Source organism: Pungitius pungitius, chromosome 1 (assembly GCF_949316345.1).
Source record: "Pungitius pungitius chromosome 1, fPunPun2.1, whole genome shotgun sequence".
In the NCBI taxonomy this organism is placed as follows: domain Eukaryota; kingdom Metazoa; phylum Chordata; class Actinopteri; order Perciformes; family Gasterosteidae; genus Pungitius; species Pungitius pungitius.
In genome coordinates, this window is record NC_084900.1 from 33869428 (window position 1) to 33890962 (window position 21535).

At 45.2% G+C, this 21535-nt stretch overlaps 2 protein-coding genes across 5 annotated transcripts; both read right to left on the reverse strand.

Moving 5' to 3' along the window:
* Positions 1 to 1900: 1900 nt before the first annotated feature.
* Positions 1901 to 11762, reverse strand: itih6 (inter-alpha-trypsin inhibitor heavy chain family member 6). The gene is made up of 17 exons (XM_037481190.2): positions 11644 to 11762; positions 10937 to 10972; positions 9572 to 9726; positions 7905 to 8015; positions 7530 to 7777; positions 7048 to 7217; positions 6805 to 6921; positions 6519 to 6690; positions 4785 to 6389; positions 4625 to 4651; positions 4513 to 4530; positions 4369 to 4416; positions 4260 to 4286; positions 4068 to 4115; positions 3871 to 3984; positions 3388 to 3771; positions 1901 to 2980 (listed from the first exon to the last, which is right to left on the reverse strand). The coding sequence occupies exons 1-17, from the start codon at positions 11755 to 11757 to the stop codon at positions 2727 to 2729; spliced, it is 3648 nt and encodes a 1215-aa protein (XP_037337087.2). The 5' UTR covers positions 11758 to 11762; the 3' UTR covers positions 1901 to 2726.
* An 83-nt stretch (positions 11763 to 11845) lies between these two features.
* On the reverse strand, positions 11846 to 20732 carry pfkfb1 (6-phosphofructo-2-kinase/fructose-2,6-biphosphatase 1). 4 transcript variants are annotated; one of them, XM_037481202.2, is made up of 16 exons: positions 18685 to 18813; positions 18333 to 18601; positions 17066 to 17191; positions 16777 to 16873; positions 16631 to 16697; positions 16418 to 16492; positions 16132 to 16188; positions 15932 to 16053; positions 15602 to 15809; positions 14803 to 14949; positions 14496 to 14600; positions 14074 to 14203; positions 13913 to 13975; positions 13762 to 13826; positions 12891 to 12946; positions 11846 to 11977 (listed from the first exon to the last, which is right to left on the reverse strand). In XM_037481202.2, the coding sequence occupies exons 2-16, from the start codon at positions 18433 to 18435 to the stop codon at positions 11971 to 11973; spliced, it is 1428 nt and encodes a 475-aa protein (XP_037337099.1). In that variant the 5' UTR covers positions 18436 to 18601; positions 18685 to 18813; the 3' UTR covers positions 11846 to 11970. The 4 variants fall into 4 exon arrangements, with proteins under 4 accessions (XP_037337099.1, XP_062421622.1, XP_062421619.1 ...); XM_062565638.1 differs by lacking the exons at positions 18333 to 18601; positions 18685 to 18813 and adding an exon at positions 20569 to 20732; XM_062565635.1 differs by having other exon boundaries at positions 18333 to 18815.
* Between the last annotated feature and the right edge of the window lie 803 nt (positions 20733 to 21535).

The following is a 21535-nucleotide window of genomic DNA, read 5'->3' on the forward strand; positions in this document are numbered from 1 at the left end:
TTCTCATTAGAGGTGAATTTATTTCTTGTTGTCGGACGATTTTCAACGCATTCCATTCTTCCTGTAACGCCTTTCTCGTCTTATCAGAGGTTTGGGTGGACGGGAGATAGATGGGACGGAGAGGTGTGAGCGGCGTGACAGATCTGTAATGGCGGCGTAGTGTAGAACCCACTGGGCCCTCTCCAGTTGACGTGCATGCATCTTTCACACACAGTAGTATTGTACATAGACTCAAATGAACACAACGCGGTATGAAGGCTGGACCATTCCACACCTCGCTCCTGTCAACCCTGCTTTCACTTTCCTCTTACTTGGTCTTTCTACCTGTTTTTTCCGTCAAAAGACGCCGCTCGTTTTTTGCAAAATTCTGTCCGGGCGATAAAAATAAATGTGGTGAAAATGACATTTACATGGGCTGTTCTGTCGACTGATAGCGCTCCCTTTGCAATGCTGTTGTGTTCCCTGTGCTAGCAGGCAAGCTAACCAGTGGCTATTAACCGTCACCCGCCTCCCCGTTACCTTGTTTATCTCTGTTGTGTGATTTAATTTTGAATTTGAATAGTTTACTTTCTAACATTTTAAATTATTGAAGAGTTTTATTTCTATATACATTTTGGTGCCCGTTTCACTGGCTGAATTTATGAAGTTTACAGATCTGAGGTTGAAGCTGTGGTCTCCAAGTGGAACATTGGGGGGGGGGGGGGGGGGCGGAGGGAATGTCTGAAGCAAAAGAGGCAGTATTCGGTTTGGAGGTTTGGAATGAGCGACGAGAGGCAAATGGATTACAGCAAATTGTACTGCGAGGAAGTATTGTCACAGGGGACAAGGATGTGGAAAATGTGTTTGGATTTTGGAAAGAGGATGGAGACTGAAATTTCGGCTCATAGTGAAAGCACCAGGTCGTGTCTTGGGTGTTTCAACCCTTGTGTTGTGTCATTTAGGTCATTCCCTGGAGGACTAAATCCTATTGAAATCTGTAGTTGTCAAATAGAAGGAAAAGCTGGATATTCCCATAACTTTCAAAGTCTTTGTAGCAAAGGTGTGGAGCCACAGTTGCAGGTGCTGCCCCTCAAAAACAAACCAAGATGCTTTTATTTGGTTTTAGCCTTAATTTGGGGTCTTATTCCGATTTCTGGGCGCTTTGTTTAAACGAATCGTTTAGCGGCAGGTCGGTCTGGTGCCAAAAATGGTGTCGCTGGTGTTGGCAAAAGTTGCTGAGGTTTTTGCCTGTTGTTCTGGAGATCTGACTGAATGCTATAGAAGCTAAGAATGCTTAGAATGCTAAGAAGATATTGTTTTCCAGTAGCTGGCTGTTATCGTCCTCACTTTTGCTCCATTGATCCGCGGCTCGTTGCACATCAACAACAAACAGATGAGACGCCCTGATTGGTTTCTTGAAAACACTATAAAGCAGTTTCATCTCACTTCATCCACCCCGACAAAATGAGCAACTCTAAAGTTCATCCCGGGGGTGTGTACGTGTCTTATTGTCATGCTCTATTTATTTCAAGGTTTATGTTCTGATGATAAAAAAAAAAAGTTTCTTTATTTTTGTTTGTTCTTTGTGCTGTGTCATATGTTACGTTCACCTCATCCAGTGATCATTCCGGTGTTCCATATTGACTTAAAATGATGATATTAGCATTCCGAAGATTTTAAGAAAACAGGTTTTGATGGGCGAATAAAACCAACAGTCAGTCATGGAACTGAAATCCAAATCTAAAGAGCTGTGTGTTCACCAACGTGTGTCGTCTTCGTCCTGGATTCGTGTAATCTGATTAAAAACTGGATGTTTACTTTTTAAACATTGACATATCTGAAGCCCTGCCTCCCGTGCCCTTCCTCAGCATCAGATACCATCCTCTCTTTCTATTTATTTATTGAAAACAAAAGCCTCATGTGTGGTTGTACTGTTTTAATTTTCATCCAGTTTGGCATATTTGGAAACCACTATTGACAATATCCCTTGAAATTGACAAAAGAAATAGTTCAGGCTAAGTAGTAGAAAACTTACTGTCCTTGTTTGATCACTAGTTTGTGAGCAATGCCTAATGTCTTGTGTAACAAATAAAATGAATTAAACTATGAATGAAATGATAGAAAAATAAAAAGCACATGGCAAAACTGGAAAAGCCCTGATTTTGTTTGTATCCTCTTGACGATTTGATTTGTGGGATGAGTACATGTACATACAATAATATTTCATATACACAATACAACTTACCCCAAAAATACAGTTTTAATAATTACAAGTCTTTGCTTGATAATCATTTCAAGATGAAATATGAGAATAATCTAATAAAAATCTTGCTGAAGTCTTAAACCGAGTCCGTGAGTAAGACATTTTGGAGGTGGAACAAACTGCTGCGGCACAAATGGACATTTTGTGGTTGCCAAGCAACCACTGTCATAGATACAGAACGCAGCATCTGAATCCAAACTAAATCCCCTAATGCGCAATCATTGAGTCCTTCATTATATTTGTGCAACCACACTTCCTCACTAGTACTACTAAAATGTTATTCCCTGTGTTGCTCCTTTGTAACCACACCTGTTGCATTGCTCCTAACACAATATTAGAGAATGTGTGAGGCGCCGTTGTCATTGTTTGCCTCACGGAGCCCCAATTCCTGCTCATCCCCTGTCCACTAAGCATGCCGTGACAACTGCTGTGACCTGAGCCGTGCAGCCGAGAGGCGACAAGGGCGGAGCGGGCCCAGGTAGAATTACACATGATCCACCACGTAGCTCTTGTATGGATGTCCCAGTAGTCTCTCCACCTCCGCCTTGGGCACCACCCAACACTTGCCCATGTGGTGTTTCCGCAGCGTGTCTTTCAGCGTCTTGTCCTGCAAGGTGACCGGCATTTGCTGTGATCCCCACCGCAGGAGTCCCCTAGCGGAAATGGCCTCATTGTGCGCGCCCCCACCAAGATAATCTTTCACCGCCGCTACGCTAATGTCAGCGTGCTGAAACTGGCCTGAAGGAGGACAAAAGGTGGAGAGTAACTTAAGTGCTTTTACTCTTGTACTGGACTAAAACAAAGGTACTTCAATTTCATGCTACTTTATGATTCTGCACCCCTACATTTTAGAAGAAAAGATGTTATTTTGTACATTTATCTGATCAAATTTTATTGTAAAAACCTCAAATACGATTACAAAATCCCCAAAGCACTGTGACCAAGAGTGTAGTTTCTAACCTTTTAACCTTTCAGACACAGTACATCAGATACTCATGAGTCACTAACATTCTACTTTGGCTCTTTACTTGTGTTGTGTTGGTACTTTACCTTAAAGAATGAACAAGAAACAAGTTCTTCTTCCTCCACCTCTGACGGACACTGAGCAGCATACACAGATACAGAGAGCGCGTGGTGTTACATACCCAGCAGGCCTTGGGTTGAAGCAGACAACCCCCGTCCGTCTGTGATGTAGAAACCCAGGTGAGCCATCTGCAGGTAGCTGGGGTGATCGTACTGGTGGAACATAACCAGGAACCTCACACCCTTGCTCAGCTCGATCCAGCAGCTCCGGTGGTTGTCCACGGCGACCGTCACTCCCTGCCTGGCCACGGACCCTCGCTGATTGACGGGAAGAATGTCCCGCCCTTCCCCTTCCACCACCACAGCGTCCAGTGAGAGGCTGATGGTGATGTCACCGGAGCCCCCCGTGGCTGAAGAAACGGTTAGCCGGTCGAAGTAAGTTCGGGGGCGTGATTCCGCACCGTGCTTTGGGGGGGCTCCCATCAGGTGGCCGTCAACGATGATGCCTTAAGGAGGAAGGAGCAAACATTCAATGACGCACAAAAAAAAAAGGTACACGTATCAGTTGATCTTAAATGTGTTCATGTTGGTATTTGTAAGCAAACCTCTCTCTGGTTCCTCGATCAGTCTAAGAACGTCGTTCGCTCTGCCGTCTACTGTGAAGCACAAGTTCTGATGCAGCTTAGGTAGCTGGACCACAAAATGAGGATCTCCATCAACTACAACAGACAACATTTCAGCATTATTACAACATAGGTACATGAAAAGTATTCGAATGAATAAAACATGAAATGTTCTTGACCTGATGAGGAGAAGACCCGGATGGTGCTCAATCCGGAGGGAGAACTATCTAAAAGCACAAGACATTCAACTAAAGGACAGTCCTCTTCCCTCCCAAACACTGAAATCAATGACAGGACTACACAGACATCACTACAAAAAAGACATGTTGTTTGGGACATGCAGCTGTCAACAACAGCCACTGAATACTTACCAAATGATGAGTCTGCAGTATCATCCCCTGGAAAGAAGTCAGATAATGTATTTTAATACTTACAATAATGTAAGCACAGAATAACGTCTAATAAGGTTTTGAAACTTACAGCCATCATAGTTGAGATCGTAGTCGTAGTCATAGGTTGCATCATAGTCTGTGAAATCAAGGCAAGAAATCAGAACCAAAGTTCACAACACGTGAGGGAATTTAGATTTACAGCAGTATTACAAGAATTAAAGGTTGTACTCACCCTTCACAAGGTCGAAATCTAAAAGAGACGAGAGCATAGAATGTAGCCTAATACAAATTTCAGAATAAAAAGTGGTCTGCCATTAAAATATAAAAAGAAAATTCCCTTTCACCTTTTCTCTGAATGAAAGTAGAGACATCTAGTGGACGGATAAATAAAATTTCAATTAGGAATAAATATATACAAAAAGGCAGCATCCTTTGACATGCAGCTGGAAAGTGGCCGGACAACATCACATTAGACTCGGGCGGACCCAACGAGGCGGAACCTACCCAGAAGCCCGGCTGCTTCCCACAGCCGCGGCCCGTCCGTCACGCCGGGCATAGGGGCGAAGGTGGCCGACACCAAGGTTGCGATGCTCACGTCGCTGCTGTTGCCATCCGCAGCTGGAGCTGGAGCCGGCGCGGGGGAGGTGAGCGGAGACGACAGCTCGTGCACAGCGGTGGTGACCCCCCCCACATCTGGAGCAGCTGTGGGAGTGTTTGCTGCCTCCGCGGCGGAGGGCGCGCTCGCTCCGAGGGGAGGCGGGTCAGTCCTCGCTGCCGCACCGTGCCGAGGGGGGAGAAGTTTCCCGGGCAGCGGTGCTGGGTCGGTTCCGAACCAGCTGAGGGCAGGCGCGGTGCTGGTGGTGAACGCTATCGCTGCGCTGGGCGTGGTTGTTTTGAGGGCCTTGGGCTGCTGGGTGGAGACCTTTCCAGGCGCAGGGGGTGGCGCCGTTTTGAGAGCTTTCAGCAGAGAGGTCGGTGTCTTACCGACGGGAGGGTGGGGAGGAGGAGGAGGAGGAGCAGGAGGGACGGTTCTGGATTCATTGTGGGAAGGAGTGGGCTTTTTACCCGAGAATGGAGCTGGTGCTGTTTTGACAGAGCCGGGACTTGAAGTTGTGGTTTTCCTGGACGGTGCCGTCTTTGCTGTGGACGTTGGGCCTGAGATGTTTTTAGTCCGCTTTGTAGGTGGCTGAGGAGCTTTGTTTTTCCCAGAGTTGGGGTTATTAGCTAAAACGGACGCCTTCGACTGCCCAGCAGCTAATATTCTGTTGGTGGCAGTAGTCGCCCCCGTCGTGGTTGGAGCTGCTGCGGCGGTGGGCTTTGTGGTGGTTGGAGTTTCTGCGTCTGGCTTAACTACAACTAAAGACGTGAATGGTGTGACGAAGTTATACTTGAGGGACAGGTTGGTGGCCTTGTCTGCCAGTAACTTTTGAGTCGCGGGGTCGGTAGCATTGAGTTTGGCCAATAGCAGCTCTTTGATGGTGAAATATGCCCAGAGACGCCGCACAAAACTGGATGTTCCTTCCAAGCCTCCCGGACAATCGAGTGATTCTGCGCTCCCGTTCCTCCTGGCGTGAGAAATCAACACATCGTTCTCCAAGTTGACACGCTGCTTCACATCAGTGGCAGACATCGACACCCTCAAGTCCTTGACCCCTGGTTTGACCCTCCCGGCCACCACCAGCTCTGAGCCTTGGAAGTAATTTGGGAACAGGGCGTGGGTGATGTCGAACGCCTGATCGTCCAGATACGACAGCTGGATGTCCGACAGCAAAGGGCTGGCTACTTCGTCAAAGAAACCCTTCAGCTGCAGGGCTGCGTCGGCGTCCTCGTACACCATTCTCGCCACGCCGCGGTTATCCAGCGCCAGGCGTTTCAGGAGGAGGAAGTCCGCATCGTCTCCAAAGGCCAGGCCGAACAGAGAGGACGAGCCCAAAGCTTTCTTGGCATTGCTAAGGATGGTGTCGCCAGCTGTTACCCCAATGGTTGCCTCCCCATCGGTGAGGAAAATCACCAGAGGCACACGAGGGGATGAAAGGTGTTGGGGAGAGGCGGAGGATGGCGGGTTGACGAGCAGGGCGGCCGACAGCAGAGCTGCGTTGATGTTGGTCCCTGATACAGGCGAGCGGATCGATCCGTTTTGAGGGAAGAGAACAAACAATCAAACAAATAGAAACGTTCAATAGAGTAATCACTTTGGATCCAATGGCGTGAGCCAACCGGTATTCTATTTCAACTCACATCCCTCTGCGATAATCCTCTTCACAAAGTCTTTGGCGTCGCGAACATTCTGCCGAGTCGCCCGGACTGTTCGTCCTTTCTTCCAGGTGTGAACCTTGTCTGAGAAGGTGATGATATTAAAGTGGTCTCCCTCTCTAAGGTCCCCGAGAATGATGCTCATTGCCTGCTTGGTCTACTGACAAAAAATATTAGAATTACAGGCAGAATTTCCACATTATCTTTGCAGGATGTCGCAACTTTTCTAATTGTAGGACCACATGTAGTCGATGAGGTTTGTCCACTTTACCTGTTTTATTTTCGTTCCTATCATTGAGCCACTGACATCAATGACAAATATAACGTCCTTTGGAACCACAGGAAGCCCTCTGGGTGCAAAGTAATGCACAAAGTAGCCATCATACACCTGGGAGATTATACAAAAATCAATGGTGGAGAAAACAACCTTAACTGGTACCAATAACACATTTCAGTGTTGCGACCAACACCTCAGGTCTATTTCACAAGCCAGGCATGAACGGACTCTCCTCACCTGGACTTCGCCCAGGACGTCTCTGAGGTCCACGTCATACTGGATGATGAAGTCTGCGTTAAGACCTTTGGGGGAGATGCTGTTCTGCTGCTGTAGAGTGGGACTGTAGCGAACCCGAGCACAGCCAGCGCTGTGCTCAACATGAGTGGAGGCCGGCGGGTCCGCGTCACCTGAGGAAAGCAGGAATTATTGGTAATTAATCAATTAACATTAACATTTTGGACATTTTTGGGAAATGTTTTTATTTGCTTTCCTGACTCGAGGGAGATACCACCCTCAAGTGTATAATTTGGCTTAGCAACAATTAGCTTAGCTTAGCATAAAGACTGGAAACCAGCACAAGTAAAGATCCTATAACTTGGTTGTTAACAAAATTGCATTTTTGCTTTCCGTAGAAATTGTGCTGTACGAGGGATCCTATGGCTATTTCTCGGGTGGATTTTCTCCCCAATCCCGAATCAGATAAACGACTCATATTTTACCGTGAGCCGTGTTGGAGATCAGCCGGCTGGTCTTGAGAGGAAAGGCCTTGATGAAACTGATGCCCGTCCGCTCCGTTATGCTGACCTCTAACGTGAGGTTCTGCACGGGCTGCCCGGGCCTCAAACCCAAACTGAGCTCATAGCGGCCGAGTCGCCGAGGCAGCAGCTCTTCGTAGGACAGGGAGAAGGACATCAGGGCTCCTGGCGGCACGCTTACGGCCACGCGAAACCTTTCAATCTCCCTTTCTCTGGAAGGCAGCAGAGTGGGAGGGGAAGCACAGCTCACACTGTTGAATCGGATGTCAGTCTCCTCCTAAAACCTTGCACGATTTTATTTTTGGTTAAATAATAATAAAACAATGATCTGGGACTGACTTGGTAGCAACAAGTCCAGCTGCTTTTCCTTGCTTCTTTGCGGCATCGTACATTTTCCTGGCAGCGGCTCTTTCCTTCACCTGGGCCATGTACACTTTGCCGTTGGAGGTGCTGATGGGATCGAGGAAAAGGGAAGAAGAAACGGCTTTCTGTGTCAGACACAGTAAGCTGATTATTTTTCAGTCATAAACACGCTTGGGCTGCACTGAGTTGACTTCATTTTGCAGCTCGTATTTCCCGAGGAATCACTAAGCTGCTTGGCAAACACGCATCGAGCGTGTTTACAAATGGAATTCATAACAAGTTATGCGGAGGTGGGGGTCGTAAACAGGGAGGGGGGGTGGAAAAGAGCAATTTCCTCCCCCCCCCCCCCCCCCCGGAAAACAGCATTAATGAAGAGAGACTTTGCAGATGAGGGGCCGATGACGCTCCCGGGGAATGCCGCCGTCGGCTACACCCACCGAGACTTCCAACTAGAACCACCGCTCCAGAGTGCCATGTGGCACAGTGGCCCCTGATGTCACGTGACAAGGTGCTGAGTTAAGGTCAAGTCCTTTGAACAAATAGGTCCAAAGAGAAAAAAAGAAGAAAAAAAAAACATCAAGGGCTAAACTAAAATAAACCCCGACGGCTTGAAGAGGGTCTTGTTTGAGGAACAGAGCACAATGGCAAGAGTGGAAAACGGTGTGTGTGTGTGGGGGGGGGGGGGGGGGGGGGGGGGGGCGCGTGAGACGGAGTGAAGGGACGTGTGTACATCGGGGGGGACCTACACGCGGGACACAGGGTTCTTAGTGAGACACGATAAATGCCAAAGAACTTACGCAACACATTTGCCGCAGCGTTTCCCCCCCCCCCCTGATGTGAAGGCGACTGTACGGCTCATGAGAGCGTGAAGATGTGTGCGTGTGCGGTTTTTTTGTGTCAACGAAAGACACAAGTGAAGGTTAAAAAAAAAAAAAAGTACTAGCTCCAAACTCACACATACTTAAAAAAATCCACATCAACCTCGGCACGCATACACACAGTCGACGGCGTGTGTGCGTGTGTGTGTGTGTGTGTGTGTGCGTGTGTGTGTGGGGTGTAATTTAGCTGGCAGGCTGCCTTAGTAAACTGGGCAAGGGAGAAAAGAGGGACTGGGCAAACTCCTGTCATTTTCTCTATTAACGTTCTGCCTCGCATTTACAAAGCCTGGCATTCATTTGCCCTCAGGTTCCCCCTCCTCGTGACCTGCTTCCGTTCCCAAATCCAGCTCAAGGTTTGGTGCTTGGCCTGGAATGTTGACTTATTTGTTTTGTTTATATTTAGCATTTTTGAAAGAGAGCGCTCAGCAAACTCTCAGTAATCAAATGATGCATCTTTCCTCTGAACCGGGATTCTAGTTTCAGACAAAATTCTTCTAAAGTTTCATTTCTGGATGCTGCCAATTAATGAGCACCGTATAAGCATTCATTGGAAGTTCTCACAACCTTGCAGGTTCTATTTATATAGTCAATAGATTATATTTCGTGTCAGTACTCACGATGATTGTTATTTCCTGACATTCCTAGTGATGATGGAGGTTAGAGGTAATAGGAAATTGAAAAGACGGACCGTCAAATGCACCGATTAACGTTGGCGTTGTGATGCAGACGCGCTGCAGACTGTAGACGGGAAAAGCAACGACTCACATGGTGAAGTTGGAGATGAAAGCAGAGGAGGGAAGGTCCACCTCAAAGGCAGCCTCCTTGGTGATGGGCAGCTGGTTCCACACCGAACTCTGGACGGTGGTAATGGCGTAGCGGGACACCACGGAACACCTCACGTGGTAGTCCGTCACCCTCAGCTAGCGACACAAATCACAGGTACGTGCATACGTCTCTCAAAAGTCGGATGTCAGCACTGATGTTGAGAATTCATCAGAAAAGACGCATTATTGTGACCCACCGAACACAAACGGAGCTGACAGAATATTACGTATATTCTTTACTTTGCCTGATTTTTTTATTGGCTGAGTGTATGATTAAATGTAATCTGAAAAGTAACTAAAGCCCTCAGACAAATGCAGTGCAGAAAACAGAGATATATTCATATAGTGGAGTAGAAATAACAGGTTGGATAAAGTACTCCAGTACCTTGAAATAATACGCACATCCAGTACTTTAACAAGTGTAAGCTGACTCAGAGATAGGGACCACCAAATCAGGTTGGACTATCACAGACGTGTTTACTCAAACCCAGCACAGAGGTTTGTCCCCCTCTCTCCTCCTCCTTGTTTACTGGCGTAACCCCCGGCGCCTGCTGACGACCACATGTGGTTCGGAGGCGGCCACATCACGGGCCCGGAGGAAGAGAGGCCGCATCGGCCCTGCGGGCTCACTGGCATTTAGGAAGCCTGTGGTTTGTGCTTTGCAAACCGGAGGAGCGGGTGCTTGAGGGGCATTGATTCGGAGCTGGAGGGGGAAAAGGCATCGGGGCGACCGGCGAGAGGCGCCGATGGCCGTCAGTGGTAGAAAAAACAAAGTGCTCGTCATCAAGTGCCGTATTTATGCGATTGTGACGTACAAACACATTTCGTGATACTATGTTCACTATTCTACGTTTCGGGAAGGTAAATATTGAATGTTTTGCTGCACTGCATGTGTTTGACAACTAATGAATACACCTTTTAACATTAAAAAACAAACAAAATATAAGCAGTTTATGAATAAAATGTCTTCAAGATTAAACCAGTGGCTTATAAAGCTTTGCTAGAACCATGTCTCTATTCTTTATTGACTTTTTCCCTACAAAATAATCAGGTGGTTTGATTTAAGTAAAAGTTTGGATCCTGTATTTTAAGATTTTCCTAAAAATCCCCTAAAAACATTTATCATTTGATGAAAAAAAATGTGTAGTAAACCTGTAATCTATATTTGTGTCTTGTTTATTCGTATGACACAGTTTAAAAAGAGTGAAGAAAGTGAGAATATCAGATGTTAAAGCACAAGGGGATCACTCATCAATATCTGGTATTTTATGCAACAGAATTTATGACAGTAACATCAAACACGTACCACTGCCTTTGCTGGTTTGCTTTGACGTCTGACTCTCTGGGAAAGAAACAGACAAGTTAATCGAGTGCATTTTGTAAAATGTGCATTTAATTAAACCCAGTGGCAGATTTTTAAATTGCACAAAATAATTTGATACTATCATGTTCAAAATGCCTCCTTTTTGGAGTAATCGGCCACAATCTGCCTATGTGAGGGTTGGTTCAAGATTTTGTGTGAAAATAGTCTGAATCAAAGCCATTCATGAATAGAGGGAAGTGGAACTGGAAATAAATGTGTTCAGTGTATACAAGGCCTGTGAGCGCTGCACGGTTTGCACACAAGTCATCGCTGTGTCAATACATTACCACATACGCTGGTCATTAATGGGAATTCTGCATAAACACGTCAAAGAGTGGAAACCATTTATAGGAACGCACGTAAATCATATCATTCATCTAAAAGAAGAATTTGTATATTTAATATGTTTAGGCTGATACACTCTTCTGCTTGTATTAGAGCTGATAAAGCTAATTGAAGGAACTACTAAATCCCTTTTGCAGACAAATCAACCACCCACTTGTTACTGAGAGTGGCTGAAGTTCAGTTGTTGGTTTTAAAGGTTATGTTTTATTATTGTTACACAATTATCCTGCCTCCATTCAGCCTGGTTAACTACAACAATGACTTTAGACACAAAAAGGAAAAGGGTTAATAAAACATACATATACCTGTAAAAGAGAATCTGCTCCAAGGTTTGCTTCATAATCCTTTGATAATCCCTCTTGCATGCAGAAAGTGAAGAACACTAAGATGCACTGGATCTTGAAGTTCATCGTGTCCATAGTAATTCAGATTTTGGACTCCAAGGTGAAGTGGTCTCACGTTGTAAGGGAACTGAGGCAGCTCGCGCAGCAGGACGATGTGCACATACCTCACATTTTACACAAGTGATCTTGTGCAAGGGGCAGTCTCTCTCCCCTCCCTCGCCTCGGCCTAAATCAAACTGGTTAACTGCTTGGAGAATAAAATGTGTTCTGACAGCTGTTGAACATCCGTCAGATACTGTGAACGAAAAAAACAACAAATGGTGAAAAAACTTGAAGCTCAGTGAGAAGGTCCCACTCGGCTCAAAGAGAGCAGGCCCCAGGTTGTGATCGAGCATACTGGAAATTTCGCGGACTGCTGCCACCTAAGGTGCACGAGAGGCGAGGGATTATTAACCCTTGCTCTCCTATTTGGGGAAACCACCCCGCTACAAAAACACCTCTCCTCCTCCTTCTTGTGGGAGTGTTCCTACTAAATGCTCCAGCCTGACTTTTATTTCTTAAATCACTCCCAAATGTGAGTTTTCATTTCCCTCGAGCGCTCGTTCTCAAAGACTCATTATTTGCAGAATGGAACAGTGCAGTGGTCTGTTGTGAAATCAGTTTGCTTCAGCTCAGTTCTTCTGAGGAGGGTGGGGGGGGGGGGGGTTAACAACCCTACAGAGAAGCCAAGAACACACAAACAGGACTATAAATTGGATTTATTTTCAGAGCGACGTCTTGCATGTTTATTTATTTACATTCTTTCATTAAACCCCGTCTGAAGTCTGGTATCACATCTGCAACGGTTCAATGTACGCGTCTTGTTTGTTTGGGTGCTGTCCGTGGTGCTGATCACCACCTTATTATTATCTGTGCAACGACAAGCTCACTGCCAACTTGCGAGTGTTTTCCTCTCGGCATCGAAAACACGGTGCATTGTTATTGTCCCTAAATTGTAAACAAAGAATTCACAAAAAAGACAACTGTAGTCAGAAAGAAACAGGAAGCTGTCATGTTTTAAACGTTATCTCCATCGTCTAGACTCAAAGTCCATTTTACCACAACCAGCCTTTCACTGGAGGGCATCTCTAATATTTAGTCAAGATAGTACGTGGCAAAACATTTAGTTTCACTTGACTGTAGTAAATTCTTTACAAAACAGCATTTACACGTGTTCAGGAACAGTCAGCAGAGCCTCCTCTGGGTTTCTGTTGATGTCGACATTCTGCAACAACAGCAGCACAAATAGCGTTTAGAGATTTCTAAGCATGTTATTAGTAAATATAAAATGGAAAAGGGGACTACAGGCAAAATACTGTATATTCTTCAGTGTGCTGTTGATGGAAACTATTCTCCCACAATGCAATGCAGAAAAGAAAGGGAGAAACCGCTCACAAAAGTATTAAATCAATGTCGAGTTGTTGCAAAACCTTTCAAACTGTTTGCTTTCTATCTTAATTCCACTTTTAGTCAACATGTTTTCATATTTGCTCTTGGTGGGGAATTTCAGACCACACTATCCTAAATGTATGTAATATGATCTATGCTTTATCCATATCATTTCCCCAGAAGTATATCTGGCTTAAAGTGGAACTCTGAAGAGTTTGTCTCTCCGACTAATGCCCTGCTTGTCTCGTCTCTGATTACGGGTCATCACGTAAAATGGCACAAAGGTACATTTATTTAACTAATGAATGTGACTTCAGGCGGGATGTTATTTAGGGGCCCCAGAGCAAAGGCGGCATACACATGTTCAAGCAGCATTTTTTTTTTCTTTGTTGTTGTCTTTGTTCCTTTTTAATTTCCATTTCAATTTTCCAATTCCATCAGATCCAAATAAAAGGTCAATTTGAATTCCAGGTTCTGACTCAACAAAATAAGACAACACCTGGGGTGAAAACTTTTGCGAGGCACTGTACATACTCATTTTCACTGATATATACATATTACTGTCTGCAACCAGTTGTATGTTATTTGCCACAGAGATGTTGGCAAAGCTAATTATCTATAATGTATAAGTGTGTGCTAATGGAAACTCACCAGTGGCCTTTCTCTGTGTGTGTTTACCGCTTCGATATTGAGGAAAAAAGACTCAACTTTGCATCCTGAAACGGAGGAGAAGGTCAGACCGTCAGGGAGAGATTTCCAGAGATATGGAGCTGTCACACAATGCAACCGTTTTACCGCCTACCGTAAGCTACGGGTGTGAGTTTGAGCGCTGTGTGAAGAGGGCATCTGAGATAAGGCAGCTCATCTTCAGAGGGGGGGGGGTAAAAAGATTTTTAGGTGGGTTTATGGTGTTAAAAAAACAACGGCATAAACCGCCGTGCCTCTGATCCGGGTGTTGTGTACCTGCTGGTTTGTCCAGAAAGTAGGCCAGCAGGCAGCGAAAGATGGCTTGGTGGCAGACAACCAGAACGTTTTCCTGCCTCTCCAGCTCCATGATCACAGGCTCTAGACGATGGACAAGGTCTTCATAGGACTGGAGAAGAGCCAAAATGATTGAGGAGTTCACTAAGCCAACCCGTCTATCCTCAAATAATCTTATAATGACTGTGTTGAGCAAAGTCTGTGAAATATAATGGTTAGCTTAGCACAATGACTGCGGACAGGGGGGGGGGGACAGCTGGCCTGACTCTGACCAACAAAGCAACAATTAAACCAGCTTCCTGGAGGCTTCTCATCACTTGGATATTAAAAGCCATGTCTTAGTCCTTAATGTCTTAGACCGTTTATTAATGCTAAGGCCGCAGTGTATTCAGCGTAGTACTTACCTCGCCCTTTGGGTAACGATAACGATACTTGTCCTGGTCTCTTAGTGCAAACTCTTCGGGAAAGTTCTCCTGGATCTCTTCGTAGGTCAGTTCCTCACACACACCCTTGGTTTAAAAAAAGGTAAAGACCACATTACTGATCTTCTGGCTTTGAAAATTCCAAGACAGACTAAATTAGTTAGCGATTGAATGCTCTGTGTTACACCATCTGAAAGCATCATCTATAAATTTAAACTGTTTTAAATTGATCTCTTTTGTGTCTTTTGTTGGAAGGATGATATTTTAAAAAGCAAGACATGTGACTCACAGCGTCTATCTCATTGAGGGCCTTCCACTGTTCGTACTGGACTCCCAGAGCTTCTGCAGTCTGGATGGTCCTCTTCATGTGGCTCGTCCACACCTTCAGCTCGCGGATATTCTGACCTCTGATGAAGGTCGCCAAGGCATTGGCATACTGGAAAGAATTAGTGCGATTTGGACATAATGATAATAATAATAATTCAATCAGTATACGGCCTCGCTGGGATGTAAATAAGTTACTCAAGTACATCGTCATATATAAAACTACCAGACAGAATGTACAAGTAAAGCTGATCAATGATCTATTTTCATTATTGTTATTTTTCATGCCAGAACACTTCATGTTTGCATTTAAAGTGTAAAGATTTATGACATTTCCTTTGAGTTGCTTTAAATGTCTATTCAATAATTTTGATGTTTGAAAGGTTACATTTTAAAAAAGGACTTGAAAAAAACGTTTAAAAGGTTTAGTTTTGGGTCTCTGGGTAATACTTCTTTCTTCTTCTTCTACAATGACTCGGTGAATGAATGATTAGCAAAAATGATCGTTTTAGTTAATACTTTAAAACAAGCTCAACCAACTAAAAACATTCAGATCCGGCTTTTACATCAATGCATGAACGATAATAATCGTATGTAGTGGTGGACAACTTTCTGCAATAAGTACTTTTCCTAAATTACTAACTTTTACTAGTAACATCCTGAATGCAGTACTTGAAGTGCAGTAGTTTTTACAGTGTATCACTTCTCTCACTTATGCGAAGGATACGAATGCTTCCTCTACTGGTGCAGTGTCATCCACCCACCTTCTGTCCCCTCGGGGAGAGGCCTGAATCTCCACCGATGCGCCCCAACAGGTTGAGTTCGCTCTCTCCGTGGCGGCTCAGGTAGATGGACCTCGGTGTGACGTGGATGTTCATGAGGTAGTAGACTATCCTGCTTTGAATGTGGTCCTGGACCCGGTTCACCAGATATCTGCTGCCTACGTCGAAGATCTTGATGTAGGAGAGCTTCCTGGTCAAAGTCAGAATTGGCCAAAATGCAACTTTGAAAACAATCAACAAGTTGGAGGCTATTCTGTGCACCGTTTAGATTCCCATTTACCTCGCAGGAAGAAAAGCGTTATGGGACATTACCTGTCCTCCTCGTCGTCTATCGGCATGTAGCTGGCCCTGTAACACTCGATGCGCCGGCTGAAATCTTCCAACGCCTCGTCTACGTCACGATCCACGTAATCTGGACTCCCGAACTTTACTTGCTGGAAAGGAAAGACAGTTTGGGAAATTTGTTGAGAACGCGTCGTCACTTACACACTATTATATTGAACCTGACTGACCTTAATATTCTCTGCAATGATTTCTGGGTCATCGCAGATCGACTCCACAAAGAACACCTGCACAAGAAGTGATTACAAAGTTCAGGAACAACTGAACACAATTGAAAAATATATATTTATAAGCCTGAAATGAATTCCTTGCACCCCCCCCCCCTCCTCTTATCCTTAAAACAAACAAAACAAACTCGACAGGCAGGCTAGCGGTTTCCCCCTTCTTCCAGTCTTTATGCTAAGCTAATATGAATAATGTGAATAATATAGATATTACGTCCACGTGCACACTCACTTTGTAGCCCCTCTCGTTTGCATAACTAAGGATGATTGCCCTCCTCTCCCTCGTGGTGTTGGTAGCATCAAATACCTGGGTGGCACAGATTGTAGGAGTTATCGACCCATCCTTATAATATTGGCAAACATGTATTTGTGTATTTATCATATTCATGATGGTTAATGATCAAGCACATGAACGAGGGACAGTTTGAGATGTCCTCTTACTCACGGCTACTTGTCCCTGTTCTTTTGAGAAGTAGGCAGCGACGTCCTTCAGGGCAGCTGTTGCACAGGCCCTGGAGGAGAAGTTACACCCGTGCAGGCAAAGGGATGAGGACTGAAAGGATATGAGTGCATGGGGAATTTACAACTTACTTGCGGATCTTCATGGCCTCCTCGTTGTCAGGTTTAAAGAACTCAAAGTTCTTATAGATCTTAACAGCTTCTCTGCGATACTGGCCCACGTTAAACACTGGTTGGATAAAGAAAGAAGTTAAAATATGGTTAAAGTTAAAATACAGCTTTTGCCTTAATGGCACAGAAAAAAATACAAACTATTGGTGTTCAATATTTGATGATTTCATATTTGAGTAAATATAGAAACTGTGAAATTCCTTGTCACTGTCAAACATTTTTATAATGAGATAATGCTTATTAAACTGACTTTTGGTAGGCACTCCGATCCAGTTTAGGTAGCGTGTGAGCTTCTTGGAGATGTACGTCTTTCCTCTGGCTGGCAACCCCACCATCACAATCATCGTGGGAGAATTACAGAACTGAGGCACCGAGGCTGAGATGAAGACAAACGCACAAGAGCATGAGGCAATGGTTACTGAGTATGGCACTGTGGTTGCGAATCATTCAGCAGAAGTGCATTATGTTCCAGTGTCCTAAGGGATAAGCAAGAGTCAATTAAACTCTGTACGGATCCGTGCTGACCGGGTCGCTGCCGGTGGTAATCTTCATTAAGAGAGAGAATAAGAGCCCCGAGGTGCAGCTCAAATGTCCATCTGGCTTTGGCTGCGCCGGACACATGAATCCGTCCAACCAACCACCAACAAGTGGAAATCACCTCTTGAAAAAGGTGTGAAAACAAAGACATTTGCAAATAGTACATGTACAGAACAATGTCTACTGAGCGGATGCTGGCCTTCTTTCGTTAGGTAATCACATTTTAGAAACAACCTTGAGCAGCGTAGTGCACTGCGCCATATGGCCGACAATCACATGAGGACAACCCTCCTAATCTCCACGTGTGTTAAAACGCACACAAGTCTCCACTGCCGGTCTTTCAACCCGGCTCAGTTCTTCTCAACCAATGTTCCCAAAACCATAATCCTTCAAGTCGACAGCTTTGGCTCAGCTTGTCACTGCATGCCATTTATTTGATGAAGTTAAAGTTGAGGGGAAAAAAAACTGAACGTTTTCAGCATTCTCTGCACAAATCTGCTGTACTTTGAAAGAGTTTGTGTATCTCTAAATAAGGCATGACCATTTGCTCGTCTGAAAAAATGGCAGTTATTTATAAGCTTGACCGTTAGCATGGCCCCCCCAAAACAACCCGGGTGGCCCATGAGAGTCTAAACAGGAGCAGGGAGCGCATCCAGGCGGTTCGATTATGAATGCAAAATGCTGCTTCAGCACAATTCTCAAAGGCCCACGTCAGACACTGACAACAGAGCCAACTCAGACCTGGCTCGGTCCAGCTCGGCTCTCGTCCCATGACAGAACCTCCTCTTTGTCCCTCAAACTTCTGCCTGCAAGCCCCTCCTGAACCCAACAGAGTCCTGAAGGGTTCAGAGGTGCGAGACACGCTTGCAGCTGTGAGCAAACACCAACGCTTCATCTGAAACAAGAATGAGTTAAAGTGGTCACAGAACAAACAGCAGCAAGACAGACTGGGTCACGGGTCACGTTTTCTCTGCACTTACATCCTCTCCTGCGGTTCAAGCTGCAGCCCATCCATGGCACCCAGATCTTGAGCAGAGGAGTCTGGGTGAGTTTTTTCTGCTCTGTGTTAACGGTGAGAGCCATGAGGCCGCAGTGGCAAGTTCGGGACACAGCGCGAGCGACTGAGGCGCTGTGATCTGTGTGTGCTTCGCTGAGCACTACCTACTGCAGGTCAGCTGACTGTTATTAAGGAGAAGCACTTGGTAGGCAGGAAGGGGGAGGACCCGAGGCTGCTCGTCCGCCTCTGACTCTGTTTTTAAGATTTAAAAAAAGGCTTGTAGGGAGTTTGCCAACACCTCTGTCAGGCCAAGCAGCAGAGAAGCATGCACTTACATCACCCTGGTCATCTGTTGAGGTGACAAAGCTGGTTTCTCGGGCAGCGTAAGAACATCTGAGAGGAGTTGAACAGAGATGGTGAACCTCCCTTGAATTCAGATGAGCGCAGTTGGCCCTGATCCAGCTGTTTGTTTGACAAACTGGGAAAGTTTATTGTGGTGATTTTCCTTTCTTGCCACTAGAGGGCAGTGTAAACCTTAGAGTTAAATCTGGGATACTGTAAGTAGGCTCAGTTATTGTTCAGGCCATTTTGAAGATGCTGTGTGGTTGACGGAACAACGCTTTTCTAAATTCAGCTAATTGGCTAACTTACAACAAAAAGATGTCCAACCATGATCACTTGATGAAGACACGAAAGACACCCACAGTCTGATTGTCCCCCCTGCAAAATTCTCACACTGTACATTTGTTCCTTTTAGAAAATGTATCATGCACTGGTCTACTGCTGATTCCTTTCTGTGAAGAGCCAATTGAAATCCCGCCCTGACCGCGTAACGCTGTTGTCGTAGTTTGCGCTGTTCTTACTGTTAACGCCGCTAGCAGCATCCAGCACGGCCGTCACGCCGCGTTGAGAGCCACGTGGAGGCCAAGACCCTCTGCTCTTTAAAGGAAGGGGGGCCAGATGAGAGGGTCAATAGGCCCCTGTCTGTATGTTAAATACGAAGCTACATTCAGCAGACAGCCACTTAGCTTTGGATGAAGACCGGAAACAACTAGTAACATGTGCCGTTTGTTTCCTCTGCTCAGATAACTAGCAGCTGATTCTAACTTTGCATTTCAGTATAGACTAGTTTGAGAACGGCATCGAGCTCCTCATCTAATCTTCTTGCCACGAAGGTCGAAACACACGAAAGTTTGACATGAAGTACAGCAACAATGCAATTCAGCTCTCTAAGCAAACCACACAACTACAGAGAATCAGCTGTGTATGTTTGTCTGTGTATAACAAAAGAAACGCGTCCGGTCGGATCCCCAAAGAAAGAAGGGTCACATGTGGCATAATGTCAAACCTTAATGTCTTACATTCCATCCAACAGGGATAATCATCAATCTGATTTTGGCCAAAGTTCAATGTCTAACAGGCAGTTAATCTTGGGCAGTGTTTCCTATTTTGCCATTAGCTTGACCATTTACAGGAGGTCCTGTGTAGGTTATTCCATGGGGGTCAATGGGTGATGTCCTCCAAAATAATATCCACAGGGGGATCGGAGATGTGTCTCTTACCACTCTCCAGCTGTGTCTCATCTCTACAGATAAATCAAACGTACTTCCCAGCGAGAATAATTAATTATTATAATTATCTGTACTTGGCTCTTTCACAACCTCAGGTATCAGGTGTCACTCATGCATGCAAGTGTGCAAATTTCCTGGAAACAAAGCATGCGAGATAAATGTAAAACAAAAACAAAGAGAGAAGTCCAGTTGGCAACTTTCTAGACCTACTGTCTATTTCTCACTATGTATCTGTATTCCATCAAAACTGATGCAGGGGTTACTTGAGTGAAAACCAGACAAAGGTTCAGATAAGGCTTGGAAGTGATGCAGCATATCATCTTGAAAGTCAAGTACAGATCCATTATGATGACATATATACATATATGTGTGTATGCACTTACCCACTCAGTACATTTGTTTGTTTTTTGTCACTATATCTTGCACCAATCTACTACTACTACTACTAATATGAACAGCGTTCAAATAGAACTCATTTAGACTACTCCACTGTCTATTTTTACCCGCGTATCATATCTCTGATGCACTCGCTCCGTTTGGACTCGCTCACGGCCTGAATGTACCAGCCGGTCGCAGGAGCCCCGCCGCAGCGTGTCTTGTGTTGTTTTTGCCGTTTGCTCTGCAGAGGCTATCCATCTGTCAGCTCACCTGCGCTGTCACACCTGCGGCGCCTCAAATATTCCTGCTGGGGAAACTCCATTTCTCCGCTCTGCACTCCAATGAACCAAAACAGCAGAGCGGCTGAGCACCGTCGACGCACTGAATTACAGGGGTCAGCGGCACCGGGACTTGTAAAAGAAACTAAACCCCTCTGCCCAAGTATTCTCAAACCCAACCCCACACCCCCCCCGGAGCCCTCTCTGTCCACGCCACATGTGACATACGATAGCGGTAGACTGGGCTTGTCCTTTACTGTTTACCAGGGCAGGAGTTCACGAGGAACACACATGGCGAGGGAGAAGCTGAGCTCCGAAGGGCGAGTCCCAAAATGAGCAAAGGTCGCCCAAGAAGCCAAATGTTGTTGCAAAGAGTCGCGCTTACAGGCCGCAATCTCTTGTCGTGCGCCTGGGGTTGTTGTCTGCTGTGAGGTGTCAATAAAGCAGGGGTTACTTGAGTGAAAACCCAACAAAGGTTCAGATAAGGCTTGGAAGTGATGCAGCATATCATCTTGATAGTGAAGTACAGATCCATTATGATGACATATATATAAATATATATATATGTGTGTATGCACTGACCTTGTTAAACACGCATGTCCCAAATCCATACTACCTACTAATTATTTACAGTTTGTATTTTTTCAGTATGGTGTTCAAGTAGTTGGTGTACATATATACACGTTCGTCATCTGATACAAACAACACAGGACATTCACAAGATTTTTATCATCTTTCTGAAGTTGACTCACCACACGCACATTTTCTAAAGAAAAGGTCCTATTTCTTTGATGCACTTCCTTCCGTTTGAGGCATCAAAGCGTCTGGTTTGAGTAAACCTGAACATGCTCTGCACTTTCATCTCATATGCAGTAGCATAACCTATAGATGTACTTTGATGTGGATAATGATTGAGCGTTTCCTTTTTACAATCTTTTACAAGCTTACTTTCAATTTGA